The 27,155-nt window shown below is 37.2% G+C and overlaps 2 protein-coding genes and 1 pseudogene across 5 annotated transcripts in view; 2 read left to right on the forward strand and 1 right to left on the reverse strand.

Annotated features, from left to right (window-relative positions):
• Positions 1 to 305: 305 nt before the first annotated feature.
• Positions 306 to 2,121, forward strand: LOC143861979 (uncharacterized; annotated as a pseudogene). The gene is made up of 2 exons (XR_013240109.1): positions 306 to 859; positions 1,613 to 2,121. The product of XR_013240109.1 is annotated as an uncharacterized LOC143861979 (transcript).
• LOC143861978 (senescence-specific cysteine protease SAG39-like) lies at positions 1,753 to 5,245 on the forward strand. The gene is made up of 3 exons (XM_077372962.1): positions 1,753 to 1,793; positions 3,349 to 3,997; positions 4,488 to 5,245. Exons 2-3 carry the CDS (start codon positions 3,568 to 3,570, stop codon positions 5,078 to 5,080), a joined length of 1,023 nt encoding a protein of 340 aa, XP_077229077.1. The 5' UTR covers positions 1,753 to 1,793; positions 3,349 to 3,567; the 3' UTR covers positions 5,081 to 5,245.
• A 1,805-nt stretch (positions 5,246 to 7,050) lies between these two features.
• CAND3 (tobamovirus multiplication protein) overlaps positions 7,051 to 27,155 on the reverse strand; it is a 35,655-nt gene continuing 15,550 nt past the window's right edge. The window contains exons 7-13 of one of the 3 annotated variants that reach the window (XM_077371755.1): positions 26,908 to 27,003; positions 24,507 to 24,567; positions 22,067 to 22,131; positions 21,512 to 21,586; positions 21,330 to 21,405; positions 15,559 to 15,716; positions 7,051 to 7,361 (exon numbers count right to left, since the gene is read on the reverse strand). In XM_077371755.1, coding sequence (XP_077227870.1) covers positions 7,338 to 7,361; positions 15,559 to 15,716; positions 21,330 to 21,405; positions 21,512 to 21,586; positions 22,067 to 22,131; positions 24,507 to 24,567; positions 26,908 to 27,003 — 555 coding nt within the window. In that variant the 3' untranslated portion in view covers positions 7,051 to 7,337. Of the gene's footprint in view, positions 7,362 to 7,408; positions 7,598 to 15,558; positions 15,717 to 21,329; positions 21,406 to 21,511; positions 21,587 to 22,066; positions 22,137 to 24,506; positions 24,568 to 26,907; positions 27,004 to 27,155 lie in introns of those variants that run through there. The other 2 variants (XM_077371754.1, XM_077371753.1) reach the window with 2 other exon arrangements.

Consider the following 27,155-nt stretch of genomic DNA (forward strand, 5'->3'; position numbering starts at 1 on the left):
TTTTATAACTTGGTTTTCTAAAAGAAGCCCAAAGAGAACCCCTTTCCTATTTTAGTTTCCCAAAACTAGGAAAATTATTTTTGGAAACAAGGCAACATTCCCAACAATCTCCACCTTGGCTTATTTTCTAGCCACTTGAAGAATTTCCATTGATGTCGCAAATTGTCGTTAGCCTTCTGATGTACCAACACAACTAATGCACATGTGTGGCTGCGAACTAAGTGACTCACGCAGTCTACCTTGCAGAGGGATCTCAATTCATCCTGGCCATCGCATTAACGCATTAACTGTAATCCCTCAACATTGGCTACAACTTGAAAATCCCTGTGCACTAACTTCGAAAGAGACCTTATGCACGTTCACTCCAATTTATTTCCCTAACCAGGGCATATAATCTACAACACGCCTTGGTTAAATCCTGTTGAACATGGATGCCCTTCACACTCATTGGGGAGGTCTACTTCGAATGAGAATCTATCATGTAACAGTGCCTTTTCTTGTTAAAAGTCGTAACTCCTTCACCACGCTTCTCTCTGAAGTGGGAGCAAACCCTAGCTTCTCTCGTCCGGGAGTGCTAGGGTTTTTCTCTTGTAGAACTGAGGTAGGGTTTCATCATGCAGCCTTAGGGCTTAGGAAGCCACGGCCTCCATGGAAATCGAAAGGGTTCCATCAGAATCCAAATCAGGATCTGGGTTTCCACTTTTAAAGCCCAAATTCGAGCCTCTTAAAGCTCATGAAACCTCCGATGGCCGAGTTCAGTTTCGGAAAGTATCGGTTTACGCCTCTCAAGAAAGCTTGGATGGAAATCTACACTCCTATATACGAGCAAATGAATATAGAAATCCGTATGAATCTCAAGGTACTAATGACATTTCCTCTCTTCTCCAGATTTTTCATTGAGTTTTGTCGATTCGAGTAAATACATTTTGGGTTTTAGGATTTAGAATTACTTCATTTTGGAAATTAGGTTTTATGGTTGGAGACATGGGTGTTAGATTTTGTCTTTTGTCTTTTGAAAAATATGGATTTGGGATTTGGTGGCTAGAGTTCGTGTGTGGAATTTGGGGATTAGGTTTTTTGGTTTTTGTATTTGCAGTTAGGGTTTCCCTGAAGTTATTATTATAATTTTTTTTTGGCAGCAGAACTTTTTTAGGATTGTTTGCGTTTGGAGAATTGGCGTAAGGTTTAGGAGGGTTTTGTTTGTGAATTTGAAGTTTGTGTATAGATATCTCTGGAATTAGGGCTATTGTTTCGAAACTTGACAACCAGGATTTGACAATTTTTCTAAGCTCTGTTCGTTTCAGATTGTAACAACCGATTGTCAGCCCCCATTCGATTATTGGATCTAAATAAAACGTAATTTTGGGCCAATAATCAGATGGGGGAGCTCACAATCCGATGTCACAATCTGAAATGAACAGAGTGTGTTGATTGTTTACATCCAGATTTAGGATCTGCAGAATCCTTTTACCTTATTACCTTTCTGTTTGTTTTCACTTTCAAACAATACCATTTTCTGGAATTTCGTATCATGTTTGTTTCCTTGAAAATATCATTTTCTGGAATTTTTATCAAGATTTTACTTGTCTGAACTCGTAAATTGTAATTTTAGGCTCAGAAGGTGGAATTGAAGACAAGGTCGGATACCCCTGATGTCAGTAACCTACAGAAGTGCACTGATTTTGTCCATGCATTCATGCTTGGATTCGATCTTATAGATGCTATTGCCCTTCTTCATTTGGACGATCTCTATGTTGATTCTTTTGAGATCAAGGATGTGAAGACACTTCGAGGTGAGCACCTTTCTCGTGCAATTGGTAGGCTGTCTGGTAAAGGTGGTAAGACAAAGTTTGCTATTGAAAATTCTACCAAGACACGGATTGTGATAGCAGATACAAAGATCCACATCCTAGGATCTTTCTTATACATTAAAGTTGCTAGAGATTCTCTTTGTAGTCTTATTTTAGGATCACCAGCTGGTAAAGTCTATCCTAAACTTAGAGCACGCAATCCGCAATCACTACTAATTGCATTTCAACTTTGTTAGAAATTACTAATTGCATTTCAAGCTATGGGTTTCTCATAGGTTGATGTATAATTTATGCCTGTTTGGCTCCTCAACAGGGATTGCAATTTGTGATCTTTTGATTGTCATCTGCACCAACATTGTTTGGCTGTCATCTCCACACATGAACCTCCTTTCCATTAACATGACACGGCAACTCGACCTACTCATTAACAACCAAATTACAGGTCTCACATGGCAAAGGCCCCAGTCTCGCTCTCATTCATTCTCGCACCTCACTTGCAGTTTTTCTTATAGTTTTAAGTTGTGTAAAAACAAAACCAAAGAGACGATAAATATAGGAGAGTTGCAAGAGCCTCTACTTACTTGTTTCTTTCAACGTAGAATAGGCAATATCACAAATTTTATGGCCATTTTTAAGTGAAAAAACGGGCGTAAGGTTGTAAGGTGAAGTAACAAAAAAATTGGCCCACATATTTGGATGATCTGAGCCATTTATTCGTCGGGTATCCATCTATATAGGCTGTGCCCCAAAAATCTTCTTTTTAGGATGATACTAACCCTACAATCCATATCGGTTTCTACACTGTGCCGTCCGTAAGTCCATTTATACCTATGTAGGTGATTTTCGGGGCATGGCCTATTTAGTCAGGACCCAACAAATGAATGGTTTAGATCAATCAAATATGTGAGCCCCATATTTTTTTTTAACTACACTTGCAATCTGCACCGATGCAGTATTTACGAACTGTGAACTGTGATCAAACATACTTGGGTTTGATTGTAATCAAATACCAAACACAAGATGAGTTAACCTGAAAGCATCCATAAACGAATTTTTGTTCTAATTATATAAAAATGTGTCCGACCTATCCAAATCCACTCTTAAAATTTAGGCGTCCCACCGTGTTAGTTTGTCCTATGTGAGAATAAGGGCCTCTTTGGATGCCACCAAAATTGGCCGCTATTTGCAAATAAAACTCTTTGGAAATCATTAGCTGCATCATTTCTAAAAAAATTATAATCAGTATTTGCAAACAATTATATTTAACTCGAAAAATGTTTTCATATAAGATTAGATTTCAATAAATTTTAGTGGTAACTTTCTGCAATGGTCCCTAGCAAATCCCTACCGCCATGTCTGGATGCCAGGATTTTTTTTCCATGATAAATTAGTGTCTCCAAGTGGTGAGAGAGGCGGAGGACAAGTGGGAGAAGAAGAGACTCCTCAGCACGAATGAACAGAGGGTGAGAATTGACTGAAAAATCAGGAAAAAGTGGATCATATTTTGACTGGAGTTTTTTGCTTCCTCAATTTTCAGGCTTTTCTTGCCTTATATAAACGTAACAGAATAAAAAAGCATGTCACTCTTCCCATTCAAATCAAAACACTTGTCCCGCCACGTTGGAAGTCCCTCTTACCACTACAATAGCAATAAACATGACGAATCCTTCTCCATCTAATCTCTCCTTCTATATAAACTCAGACCACCTTAACATAATCTATCTCATCATCATATCATCTACAATCTCCTTACTCCATGGCTTCAACTTCCCAATATTACTTGATGGCCTTCTTTGTTCTTGGAGTTTGGGCTTCTCAAGCCATCTCCCGGACGCTCCCTGAGACATCCATGTCCGAGAAGCATGAGCAATGGATGGCACGTTATGGACGCTCGTACAAGGATGCAACAGAGAAGGAGCTACGTTTCAAGATATTCAAGGACAATGTCGAATATATAGAATCTTTCAACAATGCTGAAGGCAAATCCTACAAGTTAAGTGTAAACGAATTTGCAGACCAAAGTAATGAAGAGTTCAGGGCCTCTCGTAATGGATTTAGGCCCTCCCTAACAAGAGCACTGGAAACAATGTCCACCTTCACATATGAGAACTTCAGTGCGGTGCCATCTAGCATGGACTGGAGAAAGAAAGGTGCCGTAACACCCATCAAGGACCAAGGCCAATGCGGTGCGTTTCCTTGTTAAAATACAAAAAAGTGTGAAATAACCAATTACTCTAAAACCTTAAGCTGTTAGAGTTGGTGTTATTTAATCATTTATACTTTAACACTCCCCCTCATGTGTGGCCCCTCTTGTGGGTTGGCCCTACACTTGGATTTTTAATATTAAGGAGTTGTTGGGTTTTGAACCCACGACCTGTCGTGAGGCAATAGCTCTGATACCTCTTGTTGTGACCCGGGTAGAACTTACCCTTAAAAGCTAGCTATTAAGGGGAGGGTGCCCAAGTCCTTATAAGGCCTTCCACATGCATTCACTTTTCGATGTGGGATCTTTGCTATTTGCGTGGCCCATTGATACCATGTGAAACAACCAATTACTCTAAAAGCTTAAGCTGTTAGAGTTGGTATTGGTGTTATTTAATCATATCACTTTAACAAAAATAACACATAATTTTGTTATCTAGTGGCTAATTACTTATAATGAAATGTGGAAAATAGGATCTTGTTGGGCATTCTCAGCAGTTGCAGCCATGGAAGGAATTACCAAACTCAAGGCGGGTAAGTTGATTCCTCTATCTGAGCAAGAGGTAGTCGATTGTGATACTAAAGGCGAGGATCAAGGGTGTGAAGGTGGTCTCATGGACGACGCCTTCAAATTTATTCAACACAACAAAGGCCTTACAACCGAAGCCAATTATCCTTTTAAGGGAGTTGATGGGACTTGCAACACCAAGAAGGCTACTAACCATGCGGCAAAGATCAATGGTTATAAAGATGTGCCAGCCAACAGTGAGAAGGCTCTATTGAAGGCTGTGGCAAATCAACCCATTTCTGTTGCCATTGATGCTAGTGGAGATGCCTTCCAATTCTACTCAAGTGGTGTCTTCACTGGTGATTGTGGTACCAATCTCGACCATGGTGTTACCGCTGTGGGTTATGGAAAAAGTGGTGATGGGACCAAATACTGGCTGGTGAAAAATTCATGGGGCCGTGGGTGGGGCGAAAAAGGTTACATCAGGATGCAAAGGGGCGTTGGCGCTAAGGAAGGTCTCTGTGGTATTGCCATGCAAGCCTCTTACCCAACCGCGTAATATATGATGCTTCTTTCCCTTGTTTATCATCCCTTATACTTTTATCATGTCATTTCTCTGTGTCAACACATGCTATATATTTTATGTAAAAATCGCCCAGCCTGGAGGTCTTGCGGCTTAATTCCATGTAGTTCTGTCATGTAATTGTATAAGGTTGTTTATCTTTATCAAGCCCAAATCATTCTTTCGGAGAGAAAGTACAACTTGCAATCTTTAAAGGACCAAAGGGACAACGTCTATAAAGGCCTCCAGGACCGGAGACAGCTCCCCTAAAACACAAAATAGAGGTGTTTTTGCAATGCAAAAAGGGAAATGATATGAACACCCCAACGTTTTTATAAGATGGGCAGAGCATCTTGTTGTTAAACATTTAAAGGGCTGTCAGAAGAATATTAAAGTTCTCAAAAAGCACTTACAAGCCTTTTAAAATGGTAAACGGCAAGATGGTGTGAGGCCTTACAACAATAAGGCCCTTGTACGGTGGAGGTACCACCCTTGATATTTGATCCAACAGCAGCTTCTTAAAAAGTGGAAGTTGGAAAAAATCTTTTTAATATAACCAACCAAGCGTTATAATAAAAGAGAATTCACGGGTGAAGTATCATGGAATTACTTCCACCACCGTTAATCTTGATATGAATGACAAATTCCCCCCTTTATAACAGTAAAAGAGGACATGCAGAAATTCGTTTGCATCATATGTTCAATGCATGGAAAAAAGATGTTTCGCATGTATGGATGATCTAAACCATTCATGTGTCCATTCCCGTTATAGATAGGACATGCACCGAAAATGAGTCCACAGGATAATCCTAACCCTTCAATTTGTGTGTGTGTGTTGGGGTGGAGGGTCTATTTGCCGTCCATTTTAAAACTCCACAAATCGCAGGGTTAAGTTCATCCAATGGGCCGCATTTTTGGGACAAGACCTTTCCATTCATTTTATCTTCAATAAAAAGCCCCTGGGATTGGCTACCTTACTTGTATTATTAGTATACCTTATTCATGGGGCAGTTCTCGAAGTGAGAGGACCCTATCCAAGGATAAACATATCCCAGCTTGCTGCCACCATGAAGACCAGCCCCAAGATCATCCACATAGTTGGACTCATTGGAATTCTACCCTAAATAAACATAGCCCAGAATCTGCCGTTGCCCTTGTCTTGCTCAATGAGTATGAACTGCTTAAATTGCTTTTAGACAAGTCTGAGGACCGTAATAACCGTATATGCCTTCAATCAGTGTAATGAGAGAAGGAAATTGTTAAAAAGAAAAGAGGCCCTAACGATCCTCCCCAAAAGACACTTATTAGCCCCAATTTTGCCTCATGAATATGATCAGATTCATTGATCCACACAGCAACAGTAAGTCCAGCCAAATGACAGTCGAGAACACCTTGATCTGATAATCCTGACCCTTGATCAATCGAGCTTCATTAAAGGTTCAGCCAAGAAAAGTTAAACCATTGATTTTTGTAATCCTTTATCTTACACATGGAATGTCCGTTCGGGATGAGACAGAGACCATGTGGGGCCTTTCGAGGCTCTACAGATCAATCGCCTTGATTTCACATTCATACTCCTCTGTGAGACCCAAAAATTGTATTTTACCAATGATCATAAAGGTGACTTTCTGCAGTCTGCTCTCTCCAAGTTAAAACTATGCTTGTAATTCAGCAGCCACCGATCTGCTGAAACTTGAACGGACATGATTGGCATTGTTACCCTTCTACATTTCTTTCTTTATCTATGAAAGTAAAGCCAAAATCCATCCCGCCAAGACTAATTTGGATATACATTTAAGACCCTAATCTCACAGTGATCTTAAGTCCAAAGGTTCGTGCCTTTTTGCGTTCAGTGATACAGCCCTTTCTCCTGAACTCCAATAGTTAGATTCTGCAACAATCAACATGTGATGAATTGATGATGCGCCAGGGGGCTAGCTGTTTGCTGGCCATTTTGAGAAATCTTGGGCTCAATTGGGAGAGAATAGCATTGCTTTAGTCTAAATCAAGAAATATGATCACATGAATTTGTCACTATTTACATGTGTACATCACTGAAACCCCGGATCAATTACAATTTTTACCATTGTGGTTAGAATGCCCAGTAAGAAGGAATTTACACCTAGCCCAAGGCCTTCTGATTTCGTCGTAGGAATTCAACCTTTTGCTAGAGATGGTGCTGGTGGGGCTTTCTGCCTTGCCATCCTTGCTCCATTGTGTATGTTTATAATAAGAGCCAATTATGGCATTATAGTTATATGGGGCTCGCTCTCGACGCCTGCAATTACAATGCAGAAGCCATCTCAGTGTTCCTTTCATTCTACATTTGAGAATTAAGAGCTAGTATATCAAGCAGTTCAAGAGAAAAGGAAAGATTTGGTCACTTAGACTAGAAACAATCTCAAGTTGACACTGGCCAGGAAGATGAAGTATTGATAAGGAAAAAAAAAGGTATATGTTGACTTTCTGAGTCGGATTTTGTTTGCTCGGGCTTAGTGGACTTCCATTTTGTATCTTCATAAGAACAGTTTAAAGAAGAGTAGTTTAATACTTTATCCAGTGTATTACAGAATAAACATGTACAAGTTTATTGCATGATTGGAAAGTGTGGATATATTATTTAACAGAATAAATTTTCACACTGCACGTGTAAACGACTTCACTACACTAAAAGAAAGCAATGATTGGCTATAGTTTTTTTTTTTTAAAGGATGATATAGTTAGAATGTTCAGTAAATCGCAAAGATTGGAGACGATTGATAGCAAAGGTTGGTGATTTTGAAAGAAAAGGATGAGACAGTTAGAAATTTGAGTGTAAGTCCATTACAGCAATTTCAATTTTAAAGATGAAGATTTAGAAAGCATCCCTGAGCTGATGAACTTCAGCATTAATTTGTAAGGCCCTTACCTAGATAGAGTGTCCACAAAAAATCAGATGGTGGGAAAAAATAGGCAGATTTGTGGACACACAGTGTCTGACCATTTTTCCCGCAACTTTTGGATGGGGTAGGATGATCCATAGGATCTGAGTTTTGGTACACACCTTATCTATGGGAGGGCCTTCCAAACGAATGCTTTGGGCCACCCTAAAAAATATGGGACCCATGTGTTTGTGGCACTCGAGCTCATGTGTCTATATGTATGTGTGTGTGTGTGTGTGTGTGTGTGTGTGTGTGTGTGTGTGTGTGTGTGTGTGTGTGTCTGCATAGGACATCAAAGATCAAAGATCGCATCTCCATGACACATTGGTTTTGACAATTCCCCAAGACATTTTTCCAGTTGCTTCTTCCAATAATGAACGTTTCAGTATGAAGAATTCCCCAAGACTTCGTCACAGTTTTTTTTGAAAAGGCAGCTTGATTAATTCTCAACTGAGAAAACAGCCAGTTCCAGATCGTTACAGGAATTCCCCCAAGACTTTGTTCCAGTTGTTACTGATAACGATCAATTGACAAATGTAGCTTTCTGTCAATGCCGGATCATAATGTGACATTTATTGAAATGAGCCATTCTCAACCTGACTTGCAATTTGCTTTTTGCACTGATCCGTTTTTCGCATCCGATATGCTTAGCCCTCTATTGCACCCACTACTAATCAAGAGAGCTAACAAGATTGACAGCCTTCTCAATCATCGGCGCTACCTACCGAACCTCCATGACGAATATCTCCCAGAGAGAATAAGGGTAAGCCTCTTACCTATAAACGATGAATGGCTTATTTCGTACTCCACTGCTGGCGGTTTGAATGCCTTGCAGCTCTACACTCTGAATCCTTTTCATCATAATGCACTTAGGCCTGGATCGTTCTACTCTGCTATTTAAAGTGTTGGGAGGAGTGGTTATAACAGAAGTACCGAAACCTTGGAGTTGACTGGTTTGAAAAAGAAGGATGGATGGAAAAGCATGGTACTAAGAATTTCTATTGGGGAGGTTCAGGCATGATGAAGGAAGACATGCCCTAGTTATTTTATTTTGTTCTTGCTTTATAATTTCCTGGCCCAGGGTATGCCCTGGCCAGCTTCTCTGATACTTCATAATACAGGAAGGGACTCCTGGTCCCCACTGTTACCTTAGTATCAATGAAAATATGTCCACTTTCAAAAAAATAATAATAATGCGCTTAGGCCTCATGCTTTCTGGCAACAAGCAATGAAGAGCTTGAAGCGAGAATTGAATCTTCCTGATAAACATGCTATTGGTTGTCCGTGAGTGTATATTATAAAGACTAAGATAGGCTGGTTGACAGATACAAGCAAGGCTCACTTTGTTGAAAAGGGATATCCAAATATAGGGTTGAAACTGGGAAGATGGAGCAATCCAAGATAATGGCTATTTGCACACTTGTTGCACTTACAGCGGCCCAAAGGTGGCTATTATTTCCAGTTTTTTCCCTAGTGGTATCTTCAAGAGGAAGTTTATATGTATCCTCCACTAGGTTACCCTACATCATCTAAGATTATGATGTGTCAGCTTCGTATCTTGGGGTCCTCTATGCTTTCGCCAAAGTGGATCCAATCTCTCTCTCTCTCTCTCTCTCTCTCTCTCTCTCTCTCTCTCTCTCACACACACACACACACACACACACACACACACTAAGATCCTATGGGTTGGGTTGCACTTGTTGCTCTTGCAGCCGTGCAAAGGCGGCAATTATTTCCATTTTTTCCTCCGTGGTGAACTTCATGAGGAAGTTTATGTATATACCCTAAGTCATCTAAGATTATCGTGTGCCGGCTTCATATGGCATCTTGGAGTCCTCTATTGTTTCGCGAGTCTCTCTCTCTCTCTCTCTCTCTCTCTCTCTATATATATATATATATATATATATATATATATATATATATATATATATATATATATAGCAGAAGAGAAAATGATGAATTTTTTTCATTTATTCGAAAAATCTGTGCTTTTAACACGTCAAGTGGTTGTTTTTTACTGTTTGAGGCTCTTCCCAGATTATCTATCCAGCTATTTCATGAGGGTAGTTTTGCCCTTATCAAGGAGAAAATAACTAAAGTTCAAGAGATATTTTTTCCTTTTTTTATTCAACGTCTCATGTTGTACCAGAGATATTTTTCCTTTAAGAAAGAGTGAATTATTACTGTATATATAGGAGAGGACAAAATCGACATCCTTACTTCCTTTTAAAGCTTACAGCTATCCACATCTATCTGCTACGTCTCCTCCGATCCCCTCTCTTTCTCTCAAACGTAGAGATATTTCTAAAGTCGTACATGTCCCCTCTCTCTTTCTCCCAAGTCTCTCAAACGTCAGAGATATTTGTACAGTCGTACATTTCAAGTAGATTTGGGGATGATATTTTACCAACGAGAGTATCACGTGTCCCTCTCTTTCTCTATCTCTCTCTCCATCGTCGTATCCTTCATTCCTTCGTCTCCCTCTTCTCCCCTTCCCATCGAACAACCACAAAAAACTAATCCCTAAACCCCAAATATAAAAACCCATGTAGTAAAACCCATGTAACTAAACCCCTTCAAGACCTCCAGGTAGGCGGTTCTCTCTGATTCTACAATGGTAAGTGTTTTTTTTCACTTTAATTTAATTTAGTTTTTCTTAATTAGGTTGTGGTTAGAAATTGTAAATTTTTAGTTTCAGCTATTACTTTTTTCTATTCATGTATGTAGGGCTTCTGTCTGAAGCAGGCACCACGACATTTTGTTCTTCTTCTTCTACAACTAATATTTCTTTTCAGAAACTGGTTTCACGAAATTTTTTTTTTTTTTTTTGCATAAATTCAATTTGATTATAAATGTGAAGCCTTCTGTTCTTCTTCTTCATTATCTTCTACTTCTTCCTTTTCAAAAATTGTTTGGTTAAATCTAATTTTATTGTAGATGTGAAGAGAATTTAAAAATGTGTCTTTTTTTTTTAAATTTCAAATTGACTCACTAATTCCACATTTCTTGACATTGCTGTCAGTAGAATATAAACCTGTATTTGCCTCTAATGACTCTTTATTGATGCTTTATGTCCTACCCTTTTTATGTTCCAGATTTCTTGACGTTGCTGTGGGTAGAACATAAGATTTTCAGACCTTAGAGTAATATAAGGAGAATTACAAACTCAGAATTGTTGATTGAAGGTATGTTTATTTCATTAATTTGTTTTGTTTAACTTCTAAAGCGATACAGCCATTTCTTGCTTAATCTAATTTGAGTGTGTTTTGCTTTCATTTTATGTTCTCATTCTAAATTTGAATGATATTGATAGATTTGATTTCTTGGGATATGGGTCTGTGTTTTCGTAAATTCTACTTTTTCCTTCTCAGAAGCTGGTTTTGTAAATTGGTTTTTTTAATTTGTTTGGTTAATTTGAATTTTAATGAATATATTTTTCTGCTATTTTCATGTATTTACACCGTTCAATTAATGGAAACGATTATTTTATTTCTAATCTAACTATATGGATTCACACAAGTGCATTTATGTGGCTGTGTCAGATTCTGCTATGAGACTTGGTTCTATCGGATTTACACGTCACCGTTATATTTTTACCACCACATCCCTATCCACATGTCTCTCAGTTTCTCTCTCCCTTGAATTTTACCATGCACCCCTTTGCTGCTGTGTGTATTAAGTACATACATGAAAGGGTAAAATCGGGACTCTGGAATCCTTTATGCTACGTGTCCTCGGTAGTCAGAGATATTTACGTCTCCTCCGTTATATATATATATATATATATATATATATATATATATATATATATATATATATATATAATAAGATACAGAAATTCAGAATTTTTTTTTACTTTGTTGAAAAAACCATTAGCTTGACACGTGGAAGATTAAAATGTTTAGGGATTTGCTAGCATCCATCTTTGAAGACATGTCGCAGATGTTCTGTTGCAGATTTTCTCTTCATTCACGAAGTGGCTGCTGCCAATTGCAACAAACCATACGCGAAATGCCTTTAGCATTGGACGCTAGCACATCCCAAATGTTATGTGGATCAAAAGTCAACATTTGCGGCTGTTAGCCCACACCATAGGATGATCCAAACCGTTCATTTGATGGCTAAAACCATAATCCAGCCCCACTATTGGATGGCCAGCATATCTCCCACGTTATGGATGCTCTGTGGGGCCCACTTCATATAAATGTATGCCATTTCCCGGTGATAAATTCACTCCCTTCTACAGTTCTACTACAAGATTCACCCCTATTTTTCAAAATGGACTATACAGCCCACACCATAGGATGATCCAAACCGTCCATTTGATGGCGATGATGTAAAAACACTATCCAACCCCCACTATTGGATGATCCAAACCGTCCATTTGATAGCCACAATGTAAATAGGTAAAAAATTTCTTTCGAAGATTTAGAGGGATATTTCCAATCCCACTCATTGTGTTAGTTTTGTATTACCATTGTAATCATGTCCCTTGCTCCCTTTTAACTTCTCTGAATCAAAACTAACTTCTGATTGAAATAATTATAATCAATGCATTACTTTTTTTTGTTAAATAACTATTAAGACGACGTTTTTATAACAATTAAGTTTTTTTTCTCGCCAGCGCATCGCGCGGGGTGATTTACTAGTATATATATATACACACACACTAGTAAGAAACCCCGTGCGATGCACGGGCCGACAAAGAACTGTACGGACCACATCATAGGTTGATCCAAACCGTCCATGTGATGGAACACAACATAAATAGGTTGTGCCCCAAAAATCATTTCCATAGGCTGATCCTAGCCCTCCAATCTATAGAGGTTTCCATAATATGTTGTTCCTTTTAAATCGGATGGTTAAGATCACCCTATAGATTTTTTATTAAAAAAGCATAAAGGAGGGGGGTAAGATTGAAATTATGTGGCTTTATAGGTTGATCCAAACCGTCCATGTGATGGAACACAACATCAATTGGTTGTGCCCGTAAAATCATTTCCATATGTTGATCCTAGCCCTCCAATCGATATATGCTGATCCTAGCCCTCCAATCAATCGAGGTTTCCATAATTGTTGTTCCTCTTCAGGTGCCCGGAATCCGTCAATATTTTGCAAGTGTCCTGCATGAGTAATATAAAGTAGTTCTTTCGTCATTGTCATGTCTTTACCTCTTTTTGGTAGTTTTTTTCCGTAATTGTCATAGACAGGTACCCGTGTTGGTACTTTTCGTTTGTAGATTACGATTTTACCCTCACATAGATAGTATGTACAAATATGTGAGGAGGGCAAAAAACGGTAAAAATCATCCCCATTGACGTGTTAAATGGACAATAATTCTCCCTTTTCTCTTCTGCTATATAGTATTATATATATATATATATATATATATATATATATATAGAGAGAGAGAGAGAGAGAGAGAGACAAATATCTATATATATTGGGAAACGATATTCCCCCACGCCCATAGAGACACCAATGCTTGTGTGACATTTAGTAAGATCCTATAGGTTGGGTTGCACTTGTTGCTCTCGCAGCCTTGCAAAGGTAGCAATTTTTCCATTTTTTTTCCTTCATGGTGATTTTCATGAGGAAGTTTATATGTATCCTCTGCCAGGTTACCCTATGTCATCTAAGATTATGGTGTGTCGGCTTTGTAAGGCATCTCAGGGTCTTCGATGCTTTCTCGATAGTGGATCCGATCACTCTCTTTGTTCATCTCTCTCTCTCTCTCTCTCTCTCTCTCTCTCTCTCTCTCTCCATATATAAACACACACACACACACACATAGGGGAATGATATTCCCACACCCACAAAGGCACCAATGGCACGCACTTGTGTCACGTTTAGTAAGATCCTACTAGTTGGGTTGGCCCAACCAAGTATACTTGAAAATAGGCTAAAATAAAAAGGGAAAAAAAAGAAAAGAAAAGGAAAGGTTTTGAGGAAAGGGATGAACAGATAAAGAGCTATGTCGTCTATTGGGTTTGTGTACAAGCCAGAAATGGAAGACCCTCTAGAAATAGTAAAGCTCAAAAAGCACGCGGACTCTTAGTGTACAAAGGCCATAACCAAATTCACCAGTTCCTAAATTTCTCGGATGTTCTGTGGATGTTTTTTTTTTCCCTTTTGGGTTAAGACTAAATGATTGAAATTTCTACTCTCTTTTTTTCCTTTTCCTTCTTGAAGATGATCACGGTGTGACATAAATGGGAAAAATCACTTTTTCATTCTCCTATAATTGTAGTTTAATTACTTCTTTTCTTTTTCTTGTACGATTTCATTTGTATAAGAAAAATATGGTTAAAATCGTGCTGAAGGCAGCAACAGTGTTAAATGAAGGTGTCTAGTCATCAGCTTATGAGTTATCGGTAGACGGGTTCTTTCTTTTCGGGTTACACTGAAATTTTGATTTGCTGGGGATGGAATAGGAGATGGATAAATTTCTTTTGATGCGGTTTCAGTTCACTCTGAAAGGAAAAATAGAATGGGTTTTTGCGTTTTGAGTTCGACGGCAATTGTCTGAAATTTCTATTTTTTCTGAAATTTCTATTTTTCCTTTTTCTTTTTCTTAAATAGAAAAAAAAATTATATTCCCTTCTAGTTGTGGTTTCATTGCCATCTCTTCTAGTTGTGAATTTTTTTTGGTTTTTATTCTTTTCCATTTTATTTTAACCTATTCTCAAGTAAAATATATATAGTAAAATATATATATATATGTATATATATATATATATATATATATATATAGAGAGAGAGAGAGAGAGAGAGAACGGTTCCTACACACATGTGTAGATAAGTTATCTACACACTAGCTTAAAATACAGTGGGGCCCACATTATTTGGGTGATCCAAACCATTCATTTTTAAGGCCCTCACATAGATAGGGTGTCCACAAAAAATCAGATCCATAGGATCATCCTAACTATTCGAACTGTGGAGGCAAAAAATGGACTAATTTGTGAAGGTTTAAAGACATCCATTTTACCTCCAAAAATCGTAGGGATGGGATGATCCTATGGATCTGATTTTTTGTAGACACCCTATCTATGTGAGGGCCTTTAAAATGGATGACTTGGATCACCCAAACAATGTGGGCCCCCACTGTATTTTAAGCTAGTGTGTAGAGAACTCTCTACACATATGTGTAGGAACCGTTTTCTCATATATATATATATATAGGAAAATGATATTAGCACAACAATATTTTGATATTTTCACTAACCCATCTTGTCTTTTAGTATTTAAAGAGCTGTCAAAAGATTATTGCATTTCCCAAAAAGCTCTCACCAGCCAATTAAAGAAGAAAAGACAGCTGGGTTTGTGCAAATATCAAAATATGGTTGTGTTGATAACATTTCCCAATTATATATATATATATATATATATATATATATATATATATATATATATATATATAAGTGAAGAATCGCCATATAGTTGGATTTTCAAATTCATGTATAGATGAGAAATAAATAAAGTGCTGTAAGATTGCCAATGAACTGCAAAACTATAGTGATTTAGGGAATGGGCAGAGGTCATGAGCAGAACCTGATTCTGTGAGCTTGTAGCTTCAGTCCAGCGTTGAGGATGGGGTGTAGCTGCTGGCATATCCCGGATATAAGTCACAACTCTTGATTCTGCTTCTCTAATTTGTGGTGGCATCTCTCTCATGACCCATAATACAAAAGTTGAAGGTAATGATGAACCTGGAAAATAATTTGTTAAGTTCGCCTGCATACACGCATGCATGGGACCATACAACATACATAATACCGAATGAGTTAAGTTGCAAGAGGCACGAGGAACGTTGTGAGCCAAGAGCTTTTAAATATGCTGAGGCTTATGATACTGCTACTCGAAAATCATATCATGGTTCATCATAATATCCACATAATCTATGGCAAATAATATTGTAGGCTACGTGGATGTGTTTTTACATATGTTAAAGTATAAAAGATAAATAACGCCTTTCTCCAACAGCTTAAGTTTTTGGAGAAGTTGGTAAGTTAACATGGTATCAGAGCCAAATGTCTCAAGTTCAAACTTCCTGGATAGCAAAAATTCATATGCGATAGTCGGCCCAAAGTGGGACCACATGTGCCACGCGTTTGCCAAGTGAGCCACACATGCGGGGGACTGTTAAAGTATAAAAGATAAATAACGCATTTCTCCAACAGCTTAAGCTTTTGGAGAAGTTGGTAAGTTAACAACATTTTATCCTTTATTTTAGAAATATACTCCATCGTTTGGAAGTTAAGATTTTAACCCGACCCATTTTTTCGAATTCTATACTGGAACTGTAAAGATGACTTTTTATCCTTTTAGATTTATGCCTAGAAACTATTTTTAATAGATCCAATGTGTGAGAGAGAGAACTAAGAAGAAGCAAGAAGAGAAGGGAAAAATACAAAAAATGGGGTATTTTTGACGAAACAGGGCACATCCGGAACGAAACTGAATGGGAACTCATTTTGTTCCAGATTTCGGTCCGGAACGAAATGTTTCGTCCATTCCGGATGAAACGAAACGGAAATGATAACTATGGTTGCAGCTAAACCAAACAAGAAACTGAGTTGGTAGGACGTGGGTAGGAGATTGGAAGAAGAGGATGTTCAGAGGACTAATATTTGGGGCAACAAATTGGTGTGAACCAGCAAGCAGCAATGGAGGTTGAAGCCTAAGCAGCAGCAAGAAGTATGAGTAGCAACAATAAGGGTCGAAAACAAGCAGCACAGAGGCTGTTTTTCCAAGCTGAGAAACGTTCAAATTGTTGTTTAACTATGGGCAACAAAGAGTTTGCTTCAAGCTCAGCACAGTTGTTGCTTGCAGGGTGCAAAGTTCGGCAGCAAGGACTTCTCTCAGCTAAGATATGTTTGATGACCAGCTGAACTTTGGGTCGTATCTTCTTGGCAGATAGAGGCGGTTGGTAATGGAGGCGTTGAATGGGGTCCCAAACAGAAACTATATAGCTGCTTTCACGGAGAAAAGCAGACAAGCAGACAAGCATAAGGGTGCTGGATTGGGATGAAGAAACTGATCATTCAGATCAGTCCAGATGGAAAGCTTGCACATGACAAGCTTGAGATGGAGGACAGATGCACCAGTAAATTAAAACCTGAAACTCGTTCAGTTTCTGCTACGTACTAGAGCATTAGATCAAACCTCACATAACTCACATTGAGAATTTTTATTCATTCATGATCAATTTCATTAGAATGGAAGAAAATGATCCATGTAGACGAACCCAAGTAGTGTCAGGATTAGACTTAGTCACTTTGAGCCGGGTAGATTCTTTCACCTTCTTTATGAAAATTTTCTAAAGGATTCATTAGCCAAACCCAACTAGTTTGGGACAAAGGCTTAGATGAGTTGAGTTGGGTTGAGTCATGATCAATTTCATTACATGGAAGTCCTTATATTATATAGGTTAGGTCTTCACCTTAAAATAAAGAAATAAGAGAGACAAAAATCTCACATGATCGTCGTCGATTACATGTTGCAAATATAGAAACTTAAATGCCAAATAAAAGTAAACTCCTAAGATTAACATCTAACTTGCTATCCTAGCTAATCAAAGAAAGGAAAATAACAATACTAATAAACTAAAGAAGAAACTTCCTATTGCTATCCTTGCTCTTAGCTTCGCTGTTTGTAATCTGTAAGGACCATCTCGGTTCTCTCTTTAATATATATATTTTATGTTGCCATTTCAAAAAAAAAAAAAAAAAAAACTTCCTATTGGCTAGCATTCAAAGAAAGAAGCCACCCACAAGCCTTTCCTATTACCTATCCATACGTCCACTTTCCCTTGCTAACTTAGCAAACCAAGACAAAAATTGGAATCTTGTTTCCATTTAAAAACAACCCCAAAAACAAACCTTCCACAAGTTTTTGGCCAATGGTAAAATAGTAATAGATACCTTATTTTTGGTATGTTTTAAATGGCAACTTTGTAAGTTTAGATGATAAATTTGGAAGTTCCTAATTACACTTTGAAATCAAAGTTACTATACTGGCCCCTAGCTTAGGATATAGAAACGGTTTCTAAATCTGGAAAGTTGTTAAATTTGGAAGTCGCCAAAATTAGAAACAACTTAAAATAGAAGCTGCCAAAACTAGATATGGACAAATTTGGCAGGGGCACTGAGGATGCCATCTGATGATTGTGGCTATGATGAAATCGATAAATCCCGATTGATCTCCAATTCTCCTCATTTGGATAGGATCGACTAGGACCGTCAATTTGAGAGTCACTTCGATCTCTTGCCGATCATCCTATGATCGGCCTTCTGTTAGTAATCGTTGGCAATTTTCTCGGCCTGAATGTTTGAAATGGATGTCTTTAGGTGGTGTATCATTAAGCTTGGATATTTCAACAGCCTGATCATGGATTTAAAACTTTCGACCGTTGATCAGAATGATCCGTCTCTTTTTAAAGAGCACCCCAAGTAGTTGTCTTATCATAACCACCCATTACCATGTGTCAGCCTCACTTTTAAAAATAGAGCTGCGGGTAGTTATGGAACTAGCAGAACCTTCCATCTCTTTCAAGAGAGAGAGAGAGAGAGACATGTATTTTATTTGGATGATAGATGAATGAACAAAAAATTGTTCTTCTCATGCGTGGATGTGACTTTCATTGCTCTTAGACATGGGTGAGATGCACATGACATGATCTAGCCATTGGTGTGATGCCTTTGGTTAGTGGTGCAATGCCCTAACTCATATCCTTTTTTTTTGTAACTTCTAATTTTCTTCTTCAAATCATTATTTCTCTTCTATTTCAAGCATACAATCACTCTACTATCCAATCTATTTATTCTTTCTTGTTTCTAAAATTCCTACACTTTCGATCAAGATGAATGTTGATTTAATGTTGTTCCATTCGATAGATCATATCTATTGATCTAACATTCAAACATCGTGAAATTTTAGGTTTTTTCTTATAACATAGTCGACTATGCATAGTCAATATTTGACCTGATCCACAGCCGGTTTGTGATCTATGATCAGTTTCAGATCCTAAAATTGAAAATCTTACAGATTTAGAGAAAAAAATAAAAAATAAAACATTCCAATTTAGAGCTTCTTATATGATTGACCTCGAATTTTCATATTGTCACCTAAAAGTATTTCCTACATCATACTAAAATTTCAAAGAGATTCAACGGTTGGATCTTTACTGATCCTTTGGAATAGAAAGTTGTTTTTTCTTGAAATTCTCAAATTGGATTTCATCTAATTCACTACTAAAACCCAATTCTCAAACCCTCCTACCCGTTGAGGATTCTCTTCCCTAGAAATGTCCAACGTGAGTTCGATACGCTTTGATTATCACTAACACCAATGAAATCCAAATTGCAGCCGCGATTATCATTTTCATTGTTCAAGCATGAACATCATTAACTGAAAGAAGTACACAGATTTTGAGTTGTGTCCATAAGAATATGAGATACCACGTGAATCCTGAGCAGAGACGTGCTATAAAAATCCCCCAAATAACATGAGAAGGATTTGGTAGATAACTAATGGTGAAATCATCTACTATGAGCACACTCATGTTTGATAATTCGTTAAGAAATTGATTCACTCCATGCTCATCGTTCTGCTCCACTTCTGAATGCAAGCACAAATGATTCTAGAAAATGTGTTTGGACTATCTTTTTGGATTTCTTCCATGAGACTCCATGGAGCATCCTTAGTTGGCATTGATAGACCTCTAAGGATTGGCTGCAAAATGTTGTAGTACAACCTCACATTGAAGTTGAGGAAGAAGTGGAACAACATGTGCGACAGTTAGAACATCCGAAAGTTATTATAACATACACCAGGAGCAAGGAAGGGATTGTTCGAGGCCCTGAGTTGGGGCCTGAACATGTGCCAAGAAAGAGGGAAAAAGATGTTCATGGCAACTTTTGTTCGAAAACCGTGTCCCGGTAATCAGAACCGTATTGAAGAGGTTCTTTGGACTATCTTTTTGGATTTCTTCCACGGTAGACCATGGAGCATCCTTAGTTCAACCTCACATTGAAGTTGAGGAAGAAGTGGAACAACATGTGCGACAGTTAGAACATCCGAAAGTTATTATAACATACACCAGGAGCAAGGAAGGGATTGTTCGAGGTCCTGAGTTGGGGCCTAAACATGAGCCAAGAAAGACGGAAAAAGGTGTTCATGAGAGAGAGAGAGAGAGAGAGAGAGAGAGAGAGAGAGAGAGAGAGAGAGAGAGAGTCACTTTCATTGGGTAAACCTTGATGGGGTCCATTTCAAAGAATCTTCAAACCAGCTGTGATTTAGAATACAGTTGACGCAATTGGGGCCCACTTCCAAGTGCTACAACTGACTTATTTAAGTTTAGTTATCTTTTATTTAAGTTGTAGGGACCATCAGTGTTCAAGTTATGTTTTAAGTTGTGAGGACCATCATAGTTTATGTTTTATTTCATCGGAACTTCAAGTTATTACGTTGTCATTTTTTGTAGGGTCCAAGTACTGTTCATGTTATCAGTAACAAGGAGTTTAGTGTAGTTTAGTACTTTAGTTTGGGGTTTTTTTTTTTGTTTTTTTTTTTTTGCTACAAATAGTTCTAGTTTTACTCTATTAGGACAAGGAAGGATTATATAATATACTTTTCAGTTCTTTTTAGAGCAGTTTTTTATTGGAATAAAGAAGTTTAGGGTTTTGTTTTTATGAGAAACATCTTTAAGTTTTGTCATGGATTTGTTTGTTGTAATTTACTTTAAGTTTTGTCGTGGATTTGTTTGTTGTAATTTACTTTTAAATCAGTTCCAAATTTGAGTTATCTGGTTGATACCTATTACCTAGAGCCACCTATTGACTCTGACTTATTTCTATGATACCATATTTTGGTATGAGAGCACCACTTGTAGATTTGTTCTATATTACAAAAGTTCACGTTATCAAGGAAGGATGCTTGATCAAGCACCAGTGATTTCATAAAGAGCAGAAAACCTAATTTACTTGAGGAACAAAATAAATGCAAATTATTCCTGGAGGTCTCAGTATATAAATGAATAATGTAATAAGGTTTTGTTGGTTGTATAATAATCACAGGTAGTTGTCCTGGATCACAATTTTCTGCTATGCACAGGCTGAATAGAAAGAATAGTTGAGTATATGATTTTGACTGAATTTAGTCTTCCTAGCTTCATAGTATATTGATATTCTATCCCTTTTTAACCATCCCTAAACACAATTTCTACAAGTTCTTCGTTACCCAACATGTATCCATAGTTACAAATAAGTCATCAATCAGATCAAGGTTATACATCAAATGAAAAGTTGTGAGGTAATGGATACCTATCAAATAATAAAATATTATTAGAAGAGACATGTTTACACCGTTTGTGTAATTTGAATTCCAGTGATACAAAACCTGCAATTAGAAGTAAAGAGAAGTTTAGGAACATATATGAGTGCTATACTTCCTTTCAAATGAATTCTCACGACATTTTACGGTATTCATAAAGGTAGTTACATACAGGGATATAAGTAATAAGAGCCACTAAAGCAGATGATGTGAAACATACAACAGATACAGCTGCCAAACCTGCAACCTGCACACAGTAGTAAAGTTGGATATATAAGATACAAGAAGACACATGCACAAGTCCATAATAAATGAGCAAAAGGCAATAACTGTAGATGCCAAAAGATGGTGTTATGATACGATCGAAAGATAAATAAGAAAACTACTCCAAATAATATACGTATAGACCAATGTTTTTAAAAGCGTGGCAGGCTACACTTTGGGGCGCACCTCGAAGCGAGGTACAAAACAAAAGGCAGAGCACCAGATAGGCACAAGGTTTTGGGAGAAAGGCGTAGTTTATAGGCATAAATCTTTTACTTAAGGTGTGAGCCTTTTATAAAAGCCGTACACCTCACAAGCAAGTTAAAGCCGTACACCTCATGAGCATATGCCCAAGCAATAAAGGGCAATCTAAGCATTTGAATGATCGAATGGATGTTATTAGAGCACTTCATAACAAAGCAAACAAATGCAAGGCTTATCAAAGAACATTCAAAGTAGATACCTTCCACATTTCAGATGGAGCCTTCTCAGATCGTACTTTGCTCATTTTCAAGAATAGTAATAATCCTGAACTTGACCATGCAACAAAAACAAATATCTGTTGAAGTGAAGTTTGATAAGGCATGAAAAACATAGCATATAATGCAGGACGGTGCATTATCATTTACATTAAAGAAACAGAATACAAATTTGTCAAGCAAAATATGTACTCTATATAAAAAATTGAGGAACCCAAACTGTGTAATGAGATGTGTGGTCATTCACATATCTAATGAAATACAATAAATCTTGATACATGATATCTGAAATAGATGTACAACTAAATCTATAAAATTGAGCACAGGAAAGCAAAATATGCAGCTTTCCAAGGTCCCATACTATCTAAGCTTGTAATGCTTCTTTGTGTACTTGTCTGCACAATATGATCATAAAAATCCTGCCAGAATGTAAACAGGGTATCCCGCAGACTTTGGGAGGGCTTCGACTAACATTGAGGTCATGGTATTCATGATGCATCACCTGTACTAGATTTTGTTTTGATAAATAGACCTTTCAGAGCACTAGCAGACCTAGGGTGATTAATTCTCCCCATCCCTTTTTACTACCATGGGAAACTAAGAAACTCTATTCAGGTGAGCCACCTCAAGTAAATAAAATCGACAGCTTGCGCAAGAAAATGATCACTATATATAGTATATGCACATGACACTACTTATATTTTGAAGCTGAAACTGATTTTTTTGGTTATATATTTGGAGAAGAACTTTGTTGATGCAAGGTCAATTCCCAATCACATCTGTACTAGGGAGCTAGGTTGCCATTGTGGTGAGTTGCAAGTTTCATTTAGATAAATAAATGGTAAGAGTGAAGTCCTTGAATCTTCAATCGGTCATAGGAAATGACTTTTTTCCAATCGACACCACGAGGAGAATCCTGCTAAGCATGTCTTAAGGTTGCCTTAAGCTTAATGCACGTGGCAAGGCAGCAATAAAGGCAATCTTGGGCCAAGAGGTTTTGCAGGGGCTCCCATGGTGATTGAGGTATGGGTGTAGTCTCAGTTTTCTATTAGGTGATGCTGCTTACAGCTCTTCCACCCATTTCATCACCCATTAATAGTAGAGTGCTACGTCCTCAATGCCGTTCATGAAAGAAATCGTCTCCTCATGGATGAATTATTAATCTCAGTTTAAGATTATTTTCGTTATTCATTTCCCATATATAAAGGTCAATGATTCCAAGATGACTCTGGATAGTAGGCTGATTGAGATGGCATGGCCTAACAAGCCACACAAGCCGCATATGAGGCGATCCGCCAATGAGACGGCGGACCGTTTGGCTAAAAAAGGGGTTCAATTTGGAGATGGTGACTGTATCCCAAGGCAGGCCTCTTGTTGAGGCTGAATGAGGATGCTGTCTGTAATATAAGGGTCGCTATTTCCTTCTGTCTTGTCTCTTATATCTTTTGTTTCAATACTATGCTGCATTGTGGTGTTGCTGGCTCTTGTCCTCTCGGCACACCTTTTTTCGGGTGACTGCTTGTCCCCCTTGATGTAATCTTTGGCTCTATTTTATGGAATGAATTTAGTTACCTTTCAAAAAAAAAGAATTTATAGTCTAGGTCTCATTTCTTTTCTAGGTCTTTTCCTTTTGAGTGGTTTTCTTTTCAGTGAGAAAATCCCTTAATTTCTCCACTACACAAGGCCTGGTCCTAACATTAATTGTTCAGCTTAAGCCACAGCTCCCACTGTTAAGGCATGACTGGCCCTTTTATTATTGATAAAGAAATTGAACTCTGGGTTGCGGTTCAACCACTAGACAAACTACTGTAGCCATGGAACATAGTCCCACGTAGACCAATTTAACCACAAACAAGAATGCATAATTTCTAGTCAGTTACATATTCTTGACTGAATCTTTGATCTAACGAATATAAAACAAACGATCCTATGGTGAAACCATTTTAAGAAAGTGATGTTCCTGCTGCATCTAATCGACTGCAATATCACAATCATAGACCAAAACCAAGGTTTTAAATTTCGGTTTCGGAAAGCGTTTCAGTCCTCACTGAAACCGAAATTTTTGGCCGAAATTCTGAAATTTTGGGCGAAATCCATGAAACTTAATTCAATGGCTATTTGATAGCGTAATTTATTTCAGACGAAATTTCAGAAATTTCTATAATTTCGGGATAATATTAAACAATTATAAAAAATCCAGATTTTTGGGTGAAATCCCTTAAATTTTGGCCGGAATTTCAACCAAAATTTTTGAAATTTCATACGAAATAAAGTAATGTTTCGGATCTTATGGATTTCGATTTCAGTCTCCACCGAAACCCGAAATTTCGGATTTTGGTCGAAATTTAAAACCTTGGCCAAAACAACAGACCAGCTAATGCTCAATATTATATGCAAGCAAAAACCCTTTCAAATGATAGTTACCGTAGCAAGCTAAAGCTCCTCCCAACAGAAGGATTGCTATGGAATAAAGATCTATGTAGACCTGCACAGTGAAAAGGATTGCAAATTAATAGAGCTCCTCCCATTGTGTAATTAGCACCACTTTAACTGAGGTTGAGGCAGAAAAGAAATAAAAAGTGTAAAAAATGGTTGAGCTATGGAAACTTTTTTTTTTTTTTTTTGAGAAAAAAACACTATAAAACATATAACTAACAAACCATTCGAAATTCTTTATCATAACAAACACATGAAACTTATCAAATAATAGCTGGTATTGTATATGAATAAGCAAAAGCCTAGGGTTGAAGGATATGTGTCAACAAAGTCACAAATATGTCTCTCGGGATATTTTGTTTTTTGTTATTTTTGGGTTTATATAAGAAAAATGAATATATATATATATATATATATATATATATATATATATATATATATAATTAAGAATAAAATTGGGACAATAAATATTATCATGAATTTATGGTGATATTTTTACGGCAAAAAATAAAATATGAAGATATCTCGATGATTTTTCAAAATCTCAGAAATTTTTTAAAAAATTGTAGTTTTATAAAAAAAATCACAAAATATCGCAATATTTTTTAAAGCACCAAAGATATTTGTGACTATATGTCAAAGGGTAGTGACGCCTTGAGTGTGTTGTCAATTAACAACATTCCAGTACACCTCAATATGTTGTAAGCAACTGGATTTGTACCAATTCGAATAGTTATCAAATTATCTGCAATAAAAGTGAAGGTGACATCAAGTTTGCCTCCATGTCTTGCAGAAATGCCTATCAAGGGCATCATTTCCTTTTATAGAAAATCCAAAAAGGTTGTCACATCACATTGAGTGTAATAATGGAAACACAGTGTCATCTCTGTTGCTCAAGGGATCATACATGAGGATAGCAAGGAATAGAGTACCATAATGAATGCATTGCAAGTCTTAAATAAGATAATTTTAGACACTTAGGAAATAGACACTATAAACAGGTTAAATTCTTTTCAAATTTGAGAATTGGCCATATAACTCGTTCATAATATTAATATGTCCCAGTGGTGAACTGAAAACTGAGATTTTATATGGTGTAAGCCCTTATAGTCCCTTATTCTTCAAAAAGTACTGTACGGACCACATCATAGGATGATCCGAACCGTCAATAATATGGAACACAGTGTAAATAGGTTGTTCCCCAAAAATCAATTCCATAGGATGATCCCAACCCTCCAATCTATAGATGGAAACCTCTATAGATGGGAGTGCTAGGATCATCCAATGGAAATGATTTTTGGGGAACAACTCCATATTATGGACGGTTCGGATTACCCTATGATGTGGTCCGTACAGTACTTTTTGAAAAATAAGGGACTATATGGGCTTTACACCATAAAAAAACTCCTGAAAACTTATCCTTTTCTTTTCTTCATTGGAGAAAACAGAAACTTTATCTAGGAGAAAAATACAAAAAGTGAATCTGAAATTGACTTGATTATAATTTGAAAAAGACTTGGGACCTCGAAATTTAAAACCATGGTCGTCCGAAATTTCGGATTTCGGTCGAAATTTAAAACCATGGTCCCAAGTCTTTTTCAAATTAAATTTCGGAGTTCGGTGGAGACCGACACCGAAATCAATAAAAACAGAAACGGTCATTTATTTCAACCGAAATTTCGGTTTTTCCGAAATTTGACCCAAAAATTTATTTTTTTAATATTAATTTAATATTTCACCGAAATTTCGGTAATTTGCCGAAATTTAATATTGAATAAAATATTAGTTTCGGGTTTTGTACCAGATTTCGGTCGAAATTTCAAAATTTCAGGGTCCGAAACCGGTACCGAAACCGAAATTTTAAACCTTGCTTGGGACCTGTTCGTTTGAGATTATTATAAGCGATGGCGAGCCCTCAAACAGATTATTGGACTCAAAATTAATGTAATTTGAGCCCAACAATAGGTTTGGAGGCTCACCATCGGTTGTCGCTCAAACGAACAGGGCCTTAATGGACAAAAAGACCTAATAGACACAAACTTCCTTTCTTTCTCTTCAATAGCTTGTACTAACCATATAATGTCTATAATTTGTTTTCCAATAGTCTCTGTAATTTAGAAAACTCAAGCCTATGCAACTTAAATATAATTCTTAAACCAGTGTCAATCCCTAAGAGCATAATCAAGCAATATACAACACAACATCCTTACAATTTCAGGAATCAAGACATGGGAGTAACTTAAGTTTTCATACATAAAATAATAGAAAAGGCAGAAAAAAGGAACCTCTCACAAGAATTCAGAAGGAAAAGAATGAAAAAGCAATAAAATGAACTATTCAGTGATGAGAAAATCATCAGAAAATTTCACTGATAAACCCATATGCATACCTTAGCTACGACTAAAGAGTCAATAGGGTTTTTACCCTTACCAATCCATATTAGCACAGCAAATGCAATCATCAACGCAAAGATCAGCACAATGACCTAGTAAAGCAGGAGTGAATTAGTTTGGATCTAGACAACAAGGTATCAGTGCAACTCTTTCTAAATTAATTTCCACATAACCATCATCATAGTTGATACACTATTTGAAGAAAACACTCCAAATATCATGTCACACCTAACACCAATAAAAT

Source organism: Tasmannia lanceolata, unplaced genomic scaffold (genome assembly GCF_043159265.1).
Source record: "Tasmannia lanceolata isolate RefF3 unplaced genomic scaffold, GAP_Taslan_0.1 ptg000037l, whole genome shotgun sequence".
NCBI lineage: Eukaryota > Viridiplantae > Streptophyta > Magnoliopsida > Canellales > Winteraceae > Tasmannia > Tasmannia lanceolata.

What these genes read in the sequence shown, in the direction of transcription:
- LOC143861978 (XM_077372962.1), top strand. Translation starts at nt 3,568, where the DNA reads ATGGCTTCAACTTCCCAATATTACTTGATGGCCTTCTTTGTTCTTGGA. An exon ending in CAAGGACCAAGGCCAATGCG is followed by an intron (nt 3,998 to 4,487) that starts GTGCGTTTCCTT and finishes TGTGGAAAATAG; the next exon opens with GATCTTGTTGGGCATTCTCA.